The sequence below is a fragment of the Hylaeus anthracinus genome, unplaced genomic scaffold (assembly GCF_026225885.1).
Source record: "Hylaeus anthracinus isolate JK02 unplaced genomic scaffold, UHH_iyHylAnth1.0_haploid 11997, whole genome shotgun sequence".
NCBI classification, from domain to species: Eukaryota; Metazoa; Arthropoda; class Insecta; order Hymenoptera; family Colletidae; genus Hylaeus; species Hylaeus anthracinus.
In genome coordinates, this window is record NW_026534344.1 from 7,814,855 (window position 1) to 7,833,592 (window position 18,738).

At 32.8% G+C, this 18,738-nt stretch overlaps 1 protein-coding gene across 2 annotated transcripts in view; it reads right to left on the reverse strand.

The window, feature by feature from the left end:
- The window catches only part of LOC128889473 (F-box/LRR-repeat protein 20), a 42,959-nt gene that overhangs the window by 23,708 nt on the left and 513 nt on the right, over positions 1 to 18,738 (reverse strand). Inside the window, exon 2 of one of the 2 annotated variants that reach the window (XM_054147138.1) lies at positions 2,261 to 2,491. The exons of the other annotated variant lie outside the window; for it this stretch is intronic. Coding sequence (XP_054003113.1) covers positions 2,261 to 2,491 — 231 coding nt within the window. The remainder of the gene's footprint in view (positions 1 to 2,260; positions 2,492 to 18,738) is intronic. 2 annotated transcript variants of the gene reach the window in all.

Below are 18,738 nucleotides of genomic sequence, written 5' to 3' on the forward strand. Positions count from 1 at the left end.
AGAAATTAGCCCGTGTTGAAACGTCAAAAAATCAAATTTTTGCTGTTGTACTTAAATGATGGTTTGTATGTAGTTCTAAGAATAAAATGTAAGTAGTTCTACTTGAAAATTCTAAGTATTATGGATTGTAGAATCGATATACCTAAGAGCTGTTCTGAAATAAGATTAAGTGATGTAAAACTTGAAAGACGTTTTTCTAAAAGTGACTCAAAAACATTAAGAGAGTGTCCTGATTCGATTCAAAAAATTTATTTTTTAAAAATTGAGTTTTCTAGATCAATTACTTCAGTTACGTGGGTGGCAATAAAACAGCTATAATAATTCACCGAATATTAGAAAGAGCTTTCACAAACGCTTTTGCTCTTAATTGCAATTGGACAGGAAGGAACAATACAGTTCCTATAAAAAAATTTAAACTTATAGAAGTAATAAAATGTAGGTAGAAAAATATAGAATCTAAATTTTCTTGTTTTTTTTTTTATGACATATTTTATAAAACACTTTCATAAGTAAAGTATATTTACTCTATTTACTCTATTAAGTCTAAAATTGTTTATTTAGAATCTCAGATTGTCTAAAAAGATCCAGCGAAAGAAATGTTCATAATTTGACAAATTTACAGAGTTATATACGCCTTTGTTGAATAGTGCGTCAAATATGTATGTCAATTATATTGGCGACGGTGACACAGCATTCGAAGTTGTCCTCGACTTGGATTCTTACGATGTAAACAAATTAGACTACATAGGTTACGTCCAAAAGAGAATGAAAGCGCATTGGATGTAAAATTAGTAGCAACCTGACGCAGTGATATCTCAAGAATCGTATTCGAATCGAGTTAAAATTTTGTATACATGTAAAATATACTATTGATACCTTAAAGATTACTATTTCTTTTTGACCACTAAAACTATAAACCCACCATTTTGTCAATTTTCTTTTAATATTTGTTCCCCATACGTTAACTACGTTTGTAACGAATAAAATAAAGTAATTTTTCTTTTGCACGGTAGATGCCAACCGCGTTAACATTCTGGGGTCCGTTTCATCTGACGTGACGTAGGATATTGTACATAAAAAGTTTCAAAAGTTTGTCAAGTACTTCGGCTCCAAGAAAGTCATGAAAATTGTCTCGGAACTGATAAAAATAAAAGAACACCCTCTCAAAGCAGCTTAGAAGCCTGTCTTATTGGTATTTTTTATGAGGGAGACAGTCGATCAAATTTTCCGTAATTCCGTATTTATTTAAAGTGTTAAAGGATTAAGCCACTCTAGAAGGCGAAAAAACAGGCTTTCTTGGGGATTTTTTTTTCAGAAAGACTACAAAACAAATCGAGATTACAAAACAAATCGAGATTACAAAAAAAGGGTGTTTACCATAGATATCAGTGACTGTATACAATCATTTTTTTGAAGCGATTAATTTCAACATGGCGGCTGTGCAGCGTTTTTTGCGATGACGTCTCCGTTTCTCCAGGGTCCACGGTCGGATATACAGCTCTTGTAATTTTTTAATTATCTTCTGAATTTAATCTATTACACTTCACTTCTGAAGTGAAAAGTGAAAAATGTGCCTACAAAATCGTCAGAAAATTGTTAATTGCAAATGAACTATGCAATATAAAAGAAAAACCCTACGTATTTCCATAGACAACGTATTGTTAAAGATTAATTCAAAATTTCAAGTGAATCGGTTGAAAATTGTCTGAGTTATGTTGTGGGCCAACTTGAAAAATGCAGTTTTGAGATAAACGCCTTTGAAGTTTTAAGTAGTAGAAACCTGCTCTAATCTGCGTTGTACTAAAATTCGAAAACCAAGTACTTAGAGATTTTTCCCGGCCATAATCTTTTGGGATATCATATTTCAAGTCCTAAGGGATCATTTAAAAGAAAAAGAAAAAATCAATTTTTCGAAAATTTCAGAGTGGCCTAACCTCTTAAGGATACATTAGATGCCTTATTACACTACTAAGTGTTGCTAAATTAATATGAACTTATAACCTTTCCGTACATTTTTAGCTTAATCTAACTCCTACCAGGGGTGCGAACTACAATTTATTATACATTCATTCTCTTTCTCTTTTCTTTTCTAAAATCTAATTAAAAGTCTCTCTGTCTTTTTCTGTAAATCTTCACATATCGTTTTTCACACGGTCAAATTTTCGTGCCCAGGCTAGTTTGGGCGCTGCAACGACATTTTAGCCTAATGATAACGCCAAACGAAAAAAAATGGCATGCGTGAGAGTACAAGGTGACCAACCTGCATGTAAGACTGCTTCATGGTAGTGACAGGATTGTTGTGAGTGTGCGATTGCGACGTGTAATAACCGGGCTGATGGTGATAATGGTGATGGTGTTGGTGATGATGATGATGATGATACGATGGATGCTGTTGTCTCCACCACTGACCACTTGCACCAGACTCCTCGACCGGTTGCACCCCTTGCCCGACCTGGCCCCCTCCTCCTACGCCCACGCGACTTACTTTTTTCTAAAACAACCATTATCATCGATCACGAGAACGATTTTCACGGTTCTTCCGGCAAGAACAATACCGATTTCGTAAACACCGTAATCTTTGTGTTTGTTAACAATTGATATGACAGCAACAGAAAGATATTGAAAATACAGTTATTTTTCGTTTATTGTCTAGAAACAGAGAGTACCAGTTAACATTAACAGTAGAATTATTGACGGTCAACGCATATGCATTTTAAATACTAGGATATTTTAGAAATTGGATGAAGAGTATACAGAGTGTCTCGTGTAAGGGGCTTGGAACATCAAAAAATGAAAAAAAAAAAAAATCAACATCAATCATTTTGCTCTTTTTTTTTAAATAAAATTTAAGCGATTCTGAACAATCCTACGCAAAGAAAATTGAATTTAGAGCACTAGAAGTGGTAAGAAAGTTTTTCAAAAAAAAAAGAAATTCCGCTTTTTTAAACAAAATGTCTTTTTTCTCACAAAAAAATTTTTGTACCACTTCTAGTGCTTCAAATTCAATTTTTATTGCGTAGAATTGTTCAGAATCGCTTAAATTTTAATTGAAAAAAATTTTTAAAAGAAAGTGATTTTTTTTCATTTTTTGATGTTCCGAGCTCCTTAAAGCGGAATGGTTCAGTACTTAATTAGAGGATGAAACTATCAAAAAAATATAATAAAGTAATTGTACATGGTGCTACAAGTCTGGTAGACCTACGCATTCTTATTTTTGTATATAAACTTGTAATTTCTATCACAAAAATGTTATTACAAAAGTTATTTGCTATAAAATGGCAAATTATGTCTATGGTGTAAATAATTTTTTCAGAAGTAAACTGGGTGGAGGAGATTTAATAAACAGATAACTTTTATTAAGTAGGACCTTGTTCATATTAAGGAAGGATTTGTTTAAACAAATTCGTCGATCTATATTAAATACTCATTAATTGTACCCAATATAAAGTCCCTTATTGAAGTTTGTTTTCGTTAGATTTAAGGGGAGAATTGCTTTCTCCGATCCAAAAATGCGGTTTCTTTATCATTTAAGGAAAAGGAATAATTATGCTCTGTCCTTGTGCGATCAATTGTCGGGCTACATTTAAATCTACTAAATAAAACCTCCAATCTAAGGTTCTATATTACAATAAATGACCACGTATAATAGGTCATTGAACTTGTCTAAACAAATTCTACTTTATTAAAAGTTAAAGGGTTCTATTAAAAAAAAAATTAATGTGTAACTTAAATCTCCCACATCACTTTACTTACAAAAAATTTGTTTACATCACATAATTTGCCCTTTTGTACCAAATAATTTGTGTACAAACAAATTTTTTTGATAGCTCTTCCCATTACGAGATACTTTACCATTCCGATATAAACGAAATACATTGTATAATTAGTTCCGTATTTCAATAAATGTCATAAAAAGTTGCGGCAAAACCATACTTAATAATTGAGTAGTTTTACTGGCTTCGTAGTTCTAGCGTTAACCGAAGATCAGTTGCTAAGTAATTCGCAATACATAGAGAATTCTGAATGACGAATAAAAAATACATGCATACTTTCTTTTTATCGGTTATTCGCTAAATAAAATTTAATGGTTGAATTACGTAATTATGCACTTGAATAAACATCGCTAATAAATCAGTGTACCGTATAGTTATTCGTCGTCTATTATTCAAATAAAATTCTTCCTATCTCTACCTGGGCATGCACCGATAGCTGTAAAATCGCAAGTGGCTGAAACTTCAAAGTGGTGCTGAACACATATAGTTATGTTAACACTAATGCAGTGCAAATGCAAATTACAGTGTTTTTTATTGTTCATTAAAGCGTTTCGATTTGAAACAATGGCCTGATTTACACCGAACAGTTGATACGCGTATTAAGAACTAAATTTGTATCAAATTTATTCATCAGACCAAACTAATACACGTATAAAATATTCTCAACGCGCTGTAAACGGTGATATACCTATGTTTCTAAAATTTGAAAAAAAAAAAAAGAAACTGTATTCGTATTAAAAAGTCTAACCTATGTAACTTAATACAATCGATGTAAACAAGAGCGTATCTAAGGCTTCTACGGTGTAAACTAGGGCAATGATTGCATGTAATTTTTTGATTACAGCTTCGACACTTCTCCAGATCTTTTTCAAAGAATTTATAATAAAACATTAATTGTATAATAAAGCAATGAGTGCAATTGTTTTGGTTTCGGTAGGAGATCAAAATTTTAATTAAAGAGATTATCATTGAATCATATCACTGTTTCTAATTAAAATACCATTGGTCTTCTTTTTAACGTTAACGTCTACGTAGTGACTAAATAACATCCATAAATGATGAATTCAAATCAATAAAATAGAATGTGATATTTGAAAAGAGGAATTTAATTTACACTATTAGCTGCGGCACTGATCTGCGCGCGGCACCGCTTTGAACTGTAATCAGCCGAGTTTTAAATTCTCAGCCACTCGAGTCGACGCCGATGAGTCGCTCAAGCTGAAGAAATATAAACACTCCATCTCTAATACATAATTTAACATTAAGCGAGAAATTGCAGTATCTCTTGTTGACGCGCGAATGTATTTTTTCTAAAACTAAGCGTACATTGTTTTTTCTTCCTATTTTGCTGTTTTCTGCGAGACTGTAATATTGAGTTCTCTAGTTTTTCGTTTCGTAATAGTTGGTGTCATATCAATTAATTTTTTAATCGCAAACAAGAAATATTTAACGAACATAAGTGGAAATGAAATATTCGTCGTTATAGACCGAGGTCAATTTTTATTAAATTTCACGAATTTTCTAAAATATTCTATAAAATAGAAACTTGTGCAATGTATCACATGTAATGCATATGACATCGAGATTAATATTATTATTAATAAATAGTTGTAGGGAAAAGTTGTACCGCTACTAAAACGTTTACTACAGAGTTTATGAAATTAATGATTATTTTATAAAAAAAATTATTGAGTGAACTGTAAACATACATGCAATGCGTTAATTAAATAACTAAGCATGACTATTTCATTAGTTGCACAATCATAACGTTTGTTTTATGTAGTAAAATCCGCTAAATCCATACGGAGCGAGTTGTTCATATTTATAATATTATTTAAGCAATTTCCATGCGATGTGTGCACATTTTTATATGGTTATCTTTATGGAAGTGTTATCAATGGATTCACGATTCTTTCTATTCGATCGATTATTTTTTTAATAAAATTCAAACAATAATTCTTAATTCGAGATGTGAATATGAACATAGAAGAATGTTCTCTATTAAAAAAAAAAACGGTCGGAAGATATCAAATGGGTTTGACACGATGTCGAAAAGAAGAAAAGCATTATTTTGGTCGAAAAATGGTATTTAGAAAATGTTTAAGTTCGAGTGTTACTTTTAATTACAGTTTTTATTAAATTTCAATAATTTCTCCATTTTCAGTAGTGATGAACATTTGAGAAACAATATAAAGTCAGCAGACATTGATATGAGACAAGCGATTTTTTAGCAACGTGCCACTAAATTCTTCGATCCGGCCCGCTGTGCGGTGTTGTTTTTTTCGTACTTTCTGTTAACTGGCGGGATTAGTTCGAAATTACCAATATATTCATTATCTCCTTGGTGTTACGCTTGAGACATTAGAGATGGCGCTTAAGAATTGATTTCTTTTTTTGCTCTAAATCCGAAATTAACCATTGTATTCCTTGTTTCAACATTGTCCATACTTCGGAAACATTAAATAATTGAAATAAGAACACAAGTTGTTACAAACACAAGTGGTCACGTCCGTAGACGCAACAAAAATCAATCGCGTTGCTATATTTTGTCCATTTTGCGCCAATCGGCCGGTTTTGTGCTTGCAATTCAAAAGAAAAATATTCACAGCAAACAATAGTTCTTTTATGTCTGTAAAAATGTAATTGCTAATTACAGTAATCAGTTTTTTAAATGTTATGACACGACAATATCTCATGTACCACCGGTGGCTGATCCCGTCGCAAACGTGATACATGATTTTCTATGGTATCGTTGTAAAAATACAACCTCTGCCTTCTAATTTATGCTAATTGCAATAGCGAAAAACACTTTTTTACTTTTTATAAACTCATGTAAATCTTATCCAATTTTCAAGACAAAGAGATTATCATCACCTTCTCTTTCATTCGTCAATGTAAAAGTTATGGGATATTTGAGCTGTTTATAAAGCTGAAATTAATCAGTTCTAGAAACCTAAATTTCGCTATCTCGATTACTCTGCGGCGCACCGCGTCGACGCCAAACAATATCTCAACGATTTCATTCACGAAATACATATACTATGGAGTGGAAACTGTGCAGATCGCTACTTATTTAGCAACAGGTATTGTTAATGAAGGGTACTATTCTATTCTCAGAGTATTTGAAGCAATGGGAATTGTTATTGGCCTAGAGGCGAAAAGTTTTGCAGACAAACCTGACCAATTAAGGAGGTACGGATTGCTCGCAAAATGGTTAATACTGCTTTACAAGAGTTTTATGAGGAAGAATAAGGTATACTTCATGACTCTGGAATAGCTTATTACCCGTATGTATTATTTATCACTTGTTAAATACTCTAAAAGAATACTCTAAAAGAACAGTCACTTGAAAAAGGCTTAGACATTTCCAAAAATGGCATTTATGTTTTGGAGTTTTGGTATTTTCTTGAATCATAATATTACAAGAATACTTCCAGTAAATTTGAAATTGATCCAACTAAAAACGACGAAGCTATGAAGCTCAACACACTATGTAGGCATGCACCATCAAAACTTCAAACGCATTTTTCTCGAAGCTGCACTTTCCAAATCGGCGAATACGATTTCTCTAAAACAGTTGAATCGATCCACTTCAAATTTTACAGGTTCGTTTAAGACAGTAATATATCCTACTCAATCGTTGTGTGTGGTTGATTTTTTTAACGTTCACTTTAGTTCTATGGAGGATATTAGTGCATTGTTTTTCGCGAAAAAAGCGACTTTTAACTTTAGATACGCGACAGTTGTTTAAAAATCGATATTTCCTCAAAAGGTACATTGAAACATTAGTTTTAACATTATTTAAAAAAAATCCGTTTGAATATTTTGTTTCAGTAGATCCAGTCTTACGTAACATTATTCGCCGCTAACCATACCTTTTTGGAGACCTGCAAGCAGATCGCTCGTATCTCAAAGAATGTTTTATATTTTTCAATGAAAATTTTTATATTATATCTTCAAACATACATATGTCGAATAAAGAAATACTGATTACGAAATATATCAACCAAGCATGAAAAAAAAATTTGTGAAAACTATTTTTTGACCGCAAAAGTACCCTTATTCCTTAAACACACTTTCTAAAGGTCTAAAAACTTGCATTTTTTAAGCTGGCTGGGATTTACTTATAACTTGGCACCTGTAGTTATTACAATTAAGTAAATATTTACAAAATGAAAGTTTTGCAACTCAAAAAACTGATTAAACTTTTGCAATTGTTTTTCAAACCATCATTTTTTTTCTTTTTCAATATCTCCTACGTATTCTAGTTCGGACGATAGTTGCACTCATACAAAATAAAATCTTTTCGGTTTGTTTGTTTCAGATAATTGCAACGAGCGCTGTCTACCATGCGGAAAAATTATTTTGAGGCGCTCTGATTGATCTACGACAAGCCGAAATATAACAAATATTTTTACTTTTCTAAGGATTTTATATAATTTCAGCGTAACATACAAATAATAAGCTACATGAAGAATAAATTTAAAGTTTCAATGAGAACCTTGAGGTCGGCGATATTTGGAACTAATTTCGAGAGATATAATTTTAAGTCACCATGTTCGCAAATTTGTAAGTGCTTTCTTTGGTTAGTCAGGATTTGAGAAACAGCATTGAAACCCTTTCAATTAAATATGAAATGGAAAACGACATAATAACAACTTTCATTTGCATCGATAGCAGCTGAAGTATATTTAATAATATATTTTTTATTAGCCTACGCAAAGCGACCATCGACCTCACAAATAATCAGATAATCGCGCACTTGAGATCATCACCAGATTTAGTTTGAAATTTCAAAATTGACTCGCTTACTATCCAGTCTTACAATATATCTATCGATCCTTTTATAAAGAAATCACCATTCGAAGGAATGCGTACAGTGAGATTCGAGCTAATAAGATCAAGGTTTTATATTGGATATATACAATCACACCTTGTACTTCCTTTTTCAATCATCGTAACGCTATGGTTATGTAAATGATAAAACTATCTTTAGCAGGCTAGTGTCTATGTTCGGCGTGTCTTGCTATGCAGTGTGTGGAACACATATGTATACGTATGTATACCTTGGTGGTTGTGTTAGTATTTTTATTGTATATGTAGGATGCTTAGTATTTTAGTGTGTGTTTGTTTTTCGGGGATGCACAGATCACGTATATAGCGTACTTTTGTAATTTATGTATACAGGATGGTCCACGCAATTGTTTGTCATACAGATGTAGTGTTTTTCGAACCATTTATCTTTCTCCTTTCTCCTTTAGTATTTTTTCGCAAATGCAATAATAACGGAGTTATGACTTGAAACAATTGCGTGGACCACCCTGTATAACAACCGAATTAAGGTCGATTCAGACTATACGACACGTTCCGGCAACGACACGTACCGTCTCCGACACGATAAAACATTAAAACACGCGTTTTCAATCAAGGTCAAATTGTAAAAGTTCGATGACTGAATATTTCGGAAAATATTATATTAATTTCGGGATAGGTATAGCTTAAGACTTTTACTCTCAAAATTCGCTACTCTATCAGACTCTGTCATAGAAATAGGACATTTCATTTGAATAATTGAAAGGGACCTTTAAAATGCTGAAGAACATCTAATAAAATAATATTGCAAGGAAAATGGAATAATATTGAAAATGATTATTTAGAAAGAGATAATAAAATAAATCTCAAGGAGATTTAGATCTAGAGTGATAAAACAAAAAGGTCACCGTAACAAATTTTAACGCTAATAAAATTATCAACTGTTACAGCTCGTGTCAATAATTTTATGACTCGAGCATTGCTCAGAATCGTTACGTTTTCTTTATAATTACATAAACACATAATTTTAGTAACGTAAATACTATACTTCTAAAATAGAAAGAATAGAAAAAGTTTGTATTGTTCCTTTAATTTATCATATCGTGGTAACTCCCTGTGTGTGACAATAATTTTGTGCCTCACTGCATGTACGTATGTGCGAAATATAGCGCGGAATAATCTAATGGTTTTACGTAATAATAATTACCGTTTCCCTCTTTATTTCTTTAAAGCTACTCAAGTTCACCGCATACCTGTTCTATACAGGACCGTCGTAACAGCGATGTGGGACCCCAGGCAAAACAGTGCACTGAGATATAAAATTATAAAATTTATTTACTTTAGATATTGCGGACTAAAAAAAACGATCGAAGTGCCGCTACCGATAATATTGCGTAATTAGAATGATAAATTGCACAAACTAGCAAGGAGTCTCTTAGTTTTGTGGAGGCCTCTAGGCAAATGTGCAACGCGTTCATACGTTAAGATGGCACAGGTTCTACATACGACTATATCCTTGTAATTACAGGGAGAAAGAGCAGACTAACTTATCAATTAAATTACTTCTGTATTATGGTAACTGTTCGCAAATATTGCGGTAAAAGGATCGTTATTAATTGAGTGAATTCAGAAATAAGTTTAAGGTAATGCGTAAGTTAAATTGATCGCCTTGGTAGTTTCAGCGTAAATGTGAAAAATATCATTTAGCGAAAAAATGAGTTTCAGTGGGCTCCGTAAGTGATACACGTGATAGAGAGAGTATAAAAAATAAAAATGAGAAGAAAGATCGCTGAAAGTTAGTCAGCAGTGTCCAATCGCCGAAACAGCGTCGAATTCGAATCAGAACGGCAGGGCGAACCTCGGACGTATCGATTTTCGATGAACATTCAAATAAAAGTGAATCACGACGTGCAAATGTAAAAGAATGTTTCAATTGCTGATAATTAGAAAAGCTCGAAAAAAAAGAGATGGAACGACCGCGAACAGGTATTTAAAAAATAATCGCAACACGCGGTCCTTGGTATCGATCTTCTCTATAAATACCCTTTCGGAACATCGAGATTGATGCAGCTTCGCGATTCGCGGCGTCGATTTTTCGACGACGGTCCTTGAACCGATTAATTCGTGTAATTATCATGTAATTATCGAATCGACCCTTAACATCCTCGCTGATATAAGCTACGCTTAATTTCTTGCTAACGATTTTATCTACCTGGAAAAGGATTGTACGGTAACAAAGTCTTTAGAACAATGGTTCTATACTCGGTTATCCTTGCAAAGCGAATAAGAAATGAAGTTACTAAATTTAACAAAGTAAAGTTACTTAGTTTAACGTTTCGGGCTCGACGACATTTTCGCTAGGGTGAATTACCAAAGGTGCTCATGGGTATTGTCGTTATTTGATACTCTACGGGATTTTATTATATTTAAGAGTTAATACAATTTTAATCAATAATATCATCTCCATAATTATCGATAATCTCCGCCAATCTCTCCGACAAACTTTCTATTCCCTTTCGGTAAAATCAAAGTGATTTTAACGTAAAATATACTTCAAGTACCAGTTTCATAATTGTGTAGTAGGGATCTTTTTCAACGAAGAAGATGTTCCATCGTTTCGGAAAAATGAATGTCCGACGGTGTTCATCCAAACGAGGATGATAAAACGTGGCCAATTTTAAGATAGCTAAAGTAACAAAATTAATAATGGTGCATCTGTACTCATTTTCAAAATACAAGGTCACGGTGCCACATGTTTTTCTCACAATAAGTTTGGAATTATAACTTATATTCAATCTAAATGAATGAATTTATTTATTCTTCTGCGTTAGCCGTTTCTTGAGAATGATTAAAAGACATTTTTGATTTCTTAAGGATCAACCTGGCCTTTAGATAAAAGCTTTTATCCATACTGTGCAAAGGGGGGCGTAAATTACACTTATGACAGTGTCTAACGAGATAAAGAGCATGTATAAACGATCGTCGTTTGCAACTGTTCTTGAAGTTTTCCAATTGGAATTTCAGCGAGAACCATCGAAGCCTTTCTTTTAGCTTCCTGAGCTTCCTCTAATAATTGTTCGATAAGTACAAGAACTTGAAATCCATATTATAGGGAGCCCATGAATGAGTACGTTCAGCGGTATGTAATCTGATCACATTTCAATGATAAGAACTAAAAAGTAATCACGCATTAATTACAAAGGTAACATCTTAAGTATGCGGGATTACACGGTAATTATGTACATGGTTTGATGATTTACAACTATAATTACATCGCAGTTATACGATAGCTACCGAGCGATAACATTGAAATATTGTGGCAAATTTAATCAGATTACATTTTGCCCAACTCTGATAAAAACATAAGTTATTTTCTGGGTATAGTTTGTCTCTCTAACAATAATAGTTACGAGCTCTGTTAATTATAAGAGTTGCAACGTACCGTAGCTACATTTGTCAGGGTTTTGAACTTTAATTATAAAGGAATCTGTTAGAAAGTCGCGACAAAAATGAAAAAAAAAAAAAAACAAAATAAAACAAGGTTATCTATTGGCATATATTAACATCAATTAATAATCGAAATTTTGTCTTAGAAATTCTTATCTTCTTATTAATTCTCCATACGCACACTTTAAGGGATGACGGATACTTCGAGGTCGACAAAAGGCACTTAAATACATAAAAATACAGAAGTTGCTTTTTACGCGGAAAAATTAAAATTAGTAAAATTGAAAGAATGCGTTTAGAAAACCATTAGACCAATTAAGTACGAATTTTTCATGACTTAAGTGTACCTGTAAAATTTGGAGTGGATCGCTTCAGCCGTTTTTGTGAAATCTTGCCCACCGATTTGAAAAATGTATTACAGTTTCGACAAAAACCCATTTAAAATTTTGACGATGAATGGCGTATTCCTAGTTACTTGCACATACCCACATTTTATATCGAGACTCATAATTTCGTAAATTTTAGTCGGATTAACTTTAAAATTTCTTGGGAATATTCTTGAAATGTTACAGTCCAGTTCATTCCTGAAACTGTTAATTTTCAATGTTTGTAGATACGTAACGTTATTTTTTTAGAAACATTCGTCTTCTATGAAAAGCAAACGAAATTCATTGATTGTTTACTATAAATTTAAATATGTACTTTATAGTCTTATACAGGGTGTCCCAAAAATGTTTGAGTTATCGAAAATGTTGTCCGAGGCCTCGTTAAGAAGATCCCCATAAAAACCTTCAAAAAAGTAAAAAAATATCGCCAAGTATATGAAAAAGTGGAGACCAGACTGACCGTTGTCGTGGTCATCGTTTTCGAAAATGTTGTTAGTTTCATTGTTAAAGAAACAATCAAAGAGAAACACGGACCCGAGGAGTTGTATTTCCAATGTTGGAAGGGTCGACGCAATATCGGATCGGGCAACGTTTACATTTCGCGTTTGCGTTAAACGTGATATACAAGGTGAGTCCACCTAAGATTTGTACCTAAAATATCTCCGTTTATATTAAAAATACAAATATATCTCACGAGTGAAAAACGTTTCGTTTGGAGGTGGGCATACTCTGATAGACAAAAAATTGTCTAAAGGTCATATTTTCTGAGATTTCAAAGTTATTGGTGTTTTTTTTTAAAGAAATTGGGCTATCTTCATTATTATAATATTATAGCTGATAAAAAGACAAATTCAGACATGTATAATATGTTGACTGTGAACGTTGGAGTATGAATTTATAATAACTTGACACAAGGTCATCTGAAGGTTAATATATTCTACATATTTGAATTTGTCTTTTTATCAACTATAAGATTACAATGATGAATATACCTCATTCCGTTAAAAAAAAAAGAAAATGCCATTGACCTTGAAATCTCGCAAAATATAACATTGAAATTATTTTGTTGCCCTTCCCTCAAACCAAACGTTTTTCTCGTAAGACGTGAATTCGCATTATCGCATAACTAAAAGGCACAGGGATATTTTAGGTACAACTCTTAGGTGACTCACCCTGTATGTACGGTCGCGTGTAATGTCGCAGAAGCCTGAGCGCGAATGCGGCCACATCATTCGCGCCTAAGGAAATGATTCGGGATGAAAATAGAATTCCGAAATATTAAGGGGACCAGAAAGTAATGTCGTTTCTGTGAATGTCAATACTTTTTTATCATTTACCAGCCCATTATACACCAATTGATTTTTATCGACCAGGTATTGAAAATTTGCACAGTATATAGCAAAAGGTCGTTGATAACGAAGGCGATTACATAATTGATTAAAAATAAATCTTGTTATACATTTGTTTGAATTTAATGTAAAAGAAATGACATTACTTTCTGGTCCCTCTAATATTTTTCATAGCCTTGTACGTTACTTTTTATTTCTCATTTGCTGAATTGATTGAAGAGCAGGGCCTACCAAAGAAACTTAAAAAATATCGACTTTTTGGTTTCGAGCAAAATTAACGAAATTATCTTAATAATATTCCTCGACACGCGCTTCGCTGTTAGTCGAGTAGCGTGTAGGGGACAAGAATCATTTTTTACGGTTTTGTAAGTTAAGTAGATATAGCCTTTTCTAAATCTTTCTAAGTTTTTTTCATCCTCAGTAAAAGCCTTCCGTAGTAAAAACTTTAAACTCGTTTATCAACAGAATTGCATTTTCAAACGCATAACCAGTATATATATCGAAAACTACTATTTCGATTTAGTGCCAGTGTATTATGCTTGTTTTTTGGCCTAGATTTTACTTCATAGACGAAAAGCGAGCAACTTTTTAGTGAAAAATTGTTATCTTAATCTTTAGCTATCGTCATTTTGTTACAAATTAATCTTTCAGCAAACCGTTCTGATAAAAATTAGATAAACTTATGTAATATTAAAAAGTTCTCGGATTTTTTATTTCAATTAATCCATTTCCGAATAGTAGTGGTCACCGCAAAACGCTTACTAGAAAATGCTTTCCGAGACATCAACTATATTTATTATAATTTTCAGTATTTTTAAATGAAGAAATTACTGAAGCTTTATAGAAGTATGTTTATTACGATAGATAAATGTTTGCAAAACAAAACTCAAAGGTTTGCCTTAAAAAAATTGTTAAATATGAGTATTGAATTCTCTTAAGTAGGCATACTCTCTTCAGTCCACAAAATATAAATTTGGGAAAAGTGTTTCTCAAAATTCGGTTAAAATATCAATTCAAGTTAACGTTGTAAAAGAAATTATCATTCCTCGCCGAGTTACATAAAAAAATTGGAATTTTGAAATAACAATAGTTATAAGTATATATATATATATATAAAAATAAACAATAAAAAAATTCATAAATTTTTGCAAATGTTATCATCGCGAAAACCTGTCCGACAGCAAAACGCAAGAGGTTTCATCGATTTTATCGAAATTCTGGACGAACATACATGAAATAGTTTTTTTTTTGCGATAAAAGTGGTAAAAAATGAACCAAGGTCAAATTTTTTGTTTACGGGACCAAGTAGCAGTGATGCTCTATCAGATGCAATAAGTTTTATTCCGATCGATCAAGCCATCTCGACGTAATCGGTGAACAAACATAAAAAAAAATATATACATGTCGAATTGAGTTACCTCTTCCTTTTCGAAGTCGGTTAAAAAACAAAATTATTCGCTAAATACGTCATGTACTTTAAAAAGAAAGAGATCTTAAAAATTAAGGACCGTTTTTGCGTTGCATACCGTGTCGATTTTAACACATTCAGACATGACTTTTTTTGTAAAGAGAACGAAATTATTTTTCAATGCATACATACTAAGAGGTTTTTTTAAAAAAAATAATTTTCCGTAATATGGTAACGTTTCGAACACATTCCAGCCCTGAAGAATGCCCATTTTTGACATATGAAAGAAATTAGCCTTAAAAAAAATCTCGATAGCGCTTCGATAATTTAATACGTTATTAAAAGAGGCCTGATTTTTTAATTTCGGAACATCCAGCTCTGATGTAGAATAATCATCGGGGAATGCTTATGGAAACAATGACAACGTTGGAACTTCGTTAATTCAAGATAATTTTAAAAACAAAAATTGCGACACATGCACTAAGAAACGTTCTTTCGATCCCTGAAAATTGTTATCAAAAAATTAACCATTTGTCCCCCAAAAAATTCATTTTTTAGGATCGCCCTAGGTAAGCTTTCGCCCTTTAATATTTCCTGGCCCATTCACACACTAAACAGCAATCTCTACACCACTAACTACTTAATTATGTGAAAAAATAAATAATACTAATCTGTAATAGAGTGACTTGTTTTTGTTCAAATATATGTTTCTGTCGACAAAAGGTAGGTCCAACTGTAGCCATGCATATATAAGATGTACATTTACACGCAAAAACAATTATCAACAGTACTGAACCTATTAATTACTTTTGTTGAAGTATGAAACTTAATGTGTGTACACCAGATCTGAAGGTAGGAAATCAGAAATTAGCAACATTTTTATTTTGGTTTGCAAATTTTGGATGTCTTTTGATCTCTTGCTCAATTAATAAAAATTGAAATCAGAATTATACTCGCTGTAGATTTCGTGTTGTCTTCGATAGACCGACAAATCAAGATAGAAACGAGAGATTTATGATGAGTTTGGACGATAAACGTGGACCTCGACAACGTACAATGGAGTATTTGTACCAAAAATACTGGTAAAAAAATCGATTTTCAAACTCTGATCCAGATATAAACTTTTTGTTTTTCTGAGATTGTTAAATACATGAAGGCTGACAGTGTAACCTATTCAATTTTTCTCATTTATAAACTCATGAAACATTATGCTCTATCCAACGTGAAGAATTTTTATAGTACCCATTCCTCTCATAATTGATAATCGCCTTTTTGTTTTGGACTATTTATGTCTGAAAGTGACCGATAATTCAGTGAAACGTTTTTTAGTTATGATACTTTACTAATTATTTTGTTATACAACAAAAATTAGCCGCCAACTTCTGCTTAAATAGTATCTTAAGCATTTTGTTTGTCGTAACGTATTGAGAAATCGCATATGTATATCATGTCACATTCGCGTTACCGACTATTCACTGTTCTTTTGAAACATTTTATTATCAGCAGACTGCGGATGTTTATAAAAAACCGTATTTTCACAGATACAGAAAAAGAATTGAAACATAAATGGAAATGTGTTTTATGTTTTAAACGATGTAACATGTATATTATTGTTGATATTTTATCTCTTTGCATTTGTGCACATTCTCGTTCATTTCTCTATGTTATCATTTGCCATAAATACATAAACATCCGCAGTCTAGTTATTACTATACGCGTATTTCAAATGTTTCCGTATCATATTTAGTATAAGATCTTAAACCCGAAATTAGTTTTATTATTTCTTTTATTCCCTATTTAAACAAATTTTTATTTAATTTTTTACTTTTTAACTTCCAAATTATTCATATTAGACCCGTCACTTTTAATTTGTTAAATTTCCATATTATATTCATAATTAACAGTTCTAAAATCCTTTACAAACGATTTTTCATGCAAATCTTATAACATTTTGCCAAACAAGTCCGTGATATTGGAACCGGTATTTTCAATTTTTGAATTCTGTAGTAAGATTGATAATCAGCCGTTCCAAAAACGCTTGTATACAAAATGACATATAAATCTGAAAACGAGCACGTGCACGCATACCGATCTGTCAAAAGTTGATAGAAACACCACGTTGCGTCAATCGTCGAGACGATATCGCCAGAAATTGTGATCCAACGATAGCCGATGACGAACCAAACAAAGAATAGGATAAAACATTGGATGCAGGGGCAGGGCTGAACTAATATTTCCTAGGCCCCTGAGCTACGGGCACCGTCGGTCTCCCCTCCAGTAATATTTTCGAAAGGAAAATAAAGCTATAATCATTCTTTACCATTACATTTTTGACAGTGTAATCATTTTTCAACAAAAAAATGTAATAAATAACGTCTTTGACAAAATAATATCAACTAAGATTTTGTCGTGCTACAGGTGCAGCGAATTTTCTCCCAATACATTACAAAAAAAAGTTCAGATCACTATCTAAGACAAAATTGAAATAAAATCACTTTTCCGAGAAACTAGTTTTAAATAAGATTCTGTTAGACCACGAGGATATTCCCTAACCCACCTCAAGAAGTTGAAATTACTCATAGACGCAGTGCAATATTTTGTTTACAGTTTTTCATTGAGTTTACAATGCTATGAATTAACGCTAAATGTTAAATAAGTATAACCAGAAACTTACGAGTCAAAACACACTAGTAAGTTGTATAATTATGTACTGCAGAGAATTACAATGGTACATGTTGCTCTCTTTTGTAAACATTTATTACGAGTTTTATTATTAAAAGAAGAAATGTTATTTTATGTCGTATACAAATTTTTAAGTTGAATATGTACTGGGATGTTCATTTTAAATTATTTTTTTTGCCGAGTATAGTATATTTTAATAATATATATTTTTTTAAAATGATAATAATAATAATAAATAATAATATAAATTTTTAAGTTGAATATGTACTGGGATGTTTATTTTAAATTCTGCGTCCCGAATAGTTACATAGTTCGAAAGTGTGACAACGTGCAAATGTAATGGAAAATTTGACATAACACTACCTTCTGGAACGAGTACGAAAATAATACTACGTGTCAAGTGTATTCGGCGTGTTAGCGTTTCGTGTATTGCATTCCATAGTCCGAGGGATAACCTTTGGAGGGCCTCCAGCTGGCGGGGCCTCCTGGGGCAGTAGCCCCTAAAAAATCCCATGCGTTAAATCGCCCCTGGAGGGACATGCGACGTTCCGATACACCGTCGTCGCGACGACAATGACAGCGGCGAACGATGACGACGACGTCGACGACAGTGCGCTACCGGAGACGAGGTGAACAGTAAACAGAGAACGAACGCAAGACAGACAGAAACAAAGAATGAAAGAACAAAGGATGGAGTTGGCTGGTTGGTTGGTCGATCAGAGGAACAGAGAAACGGGATACGTAGAAAGAGACGGAGCGTGCAAGAACGCGCAGCGATAGACACAGATAGAGAGAAGGAGAGCGAGTGCGAGCAAGACGGAGAGAGAGAGAGAGAGAGAGAGAGAGAGAGAGAGAGAGAGAGAGAGAGAGAGAGAGAGAGA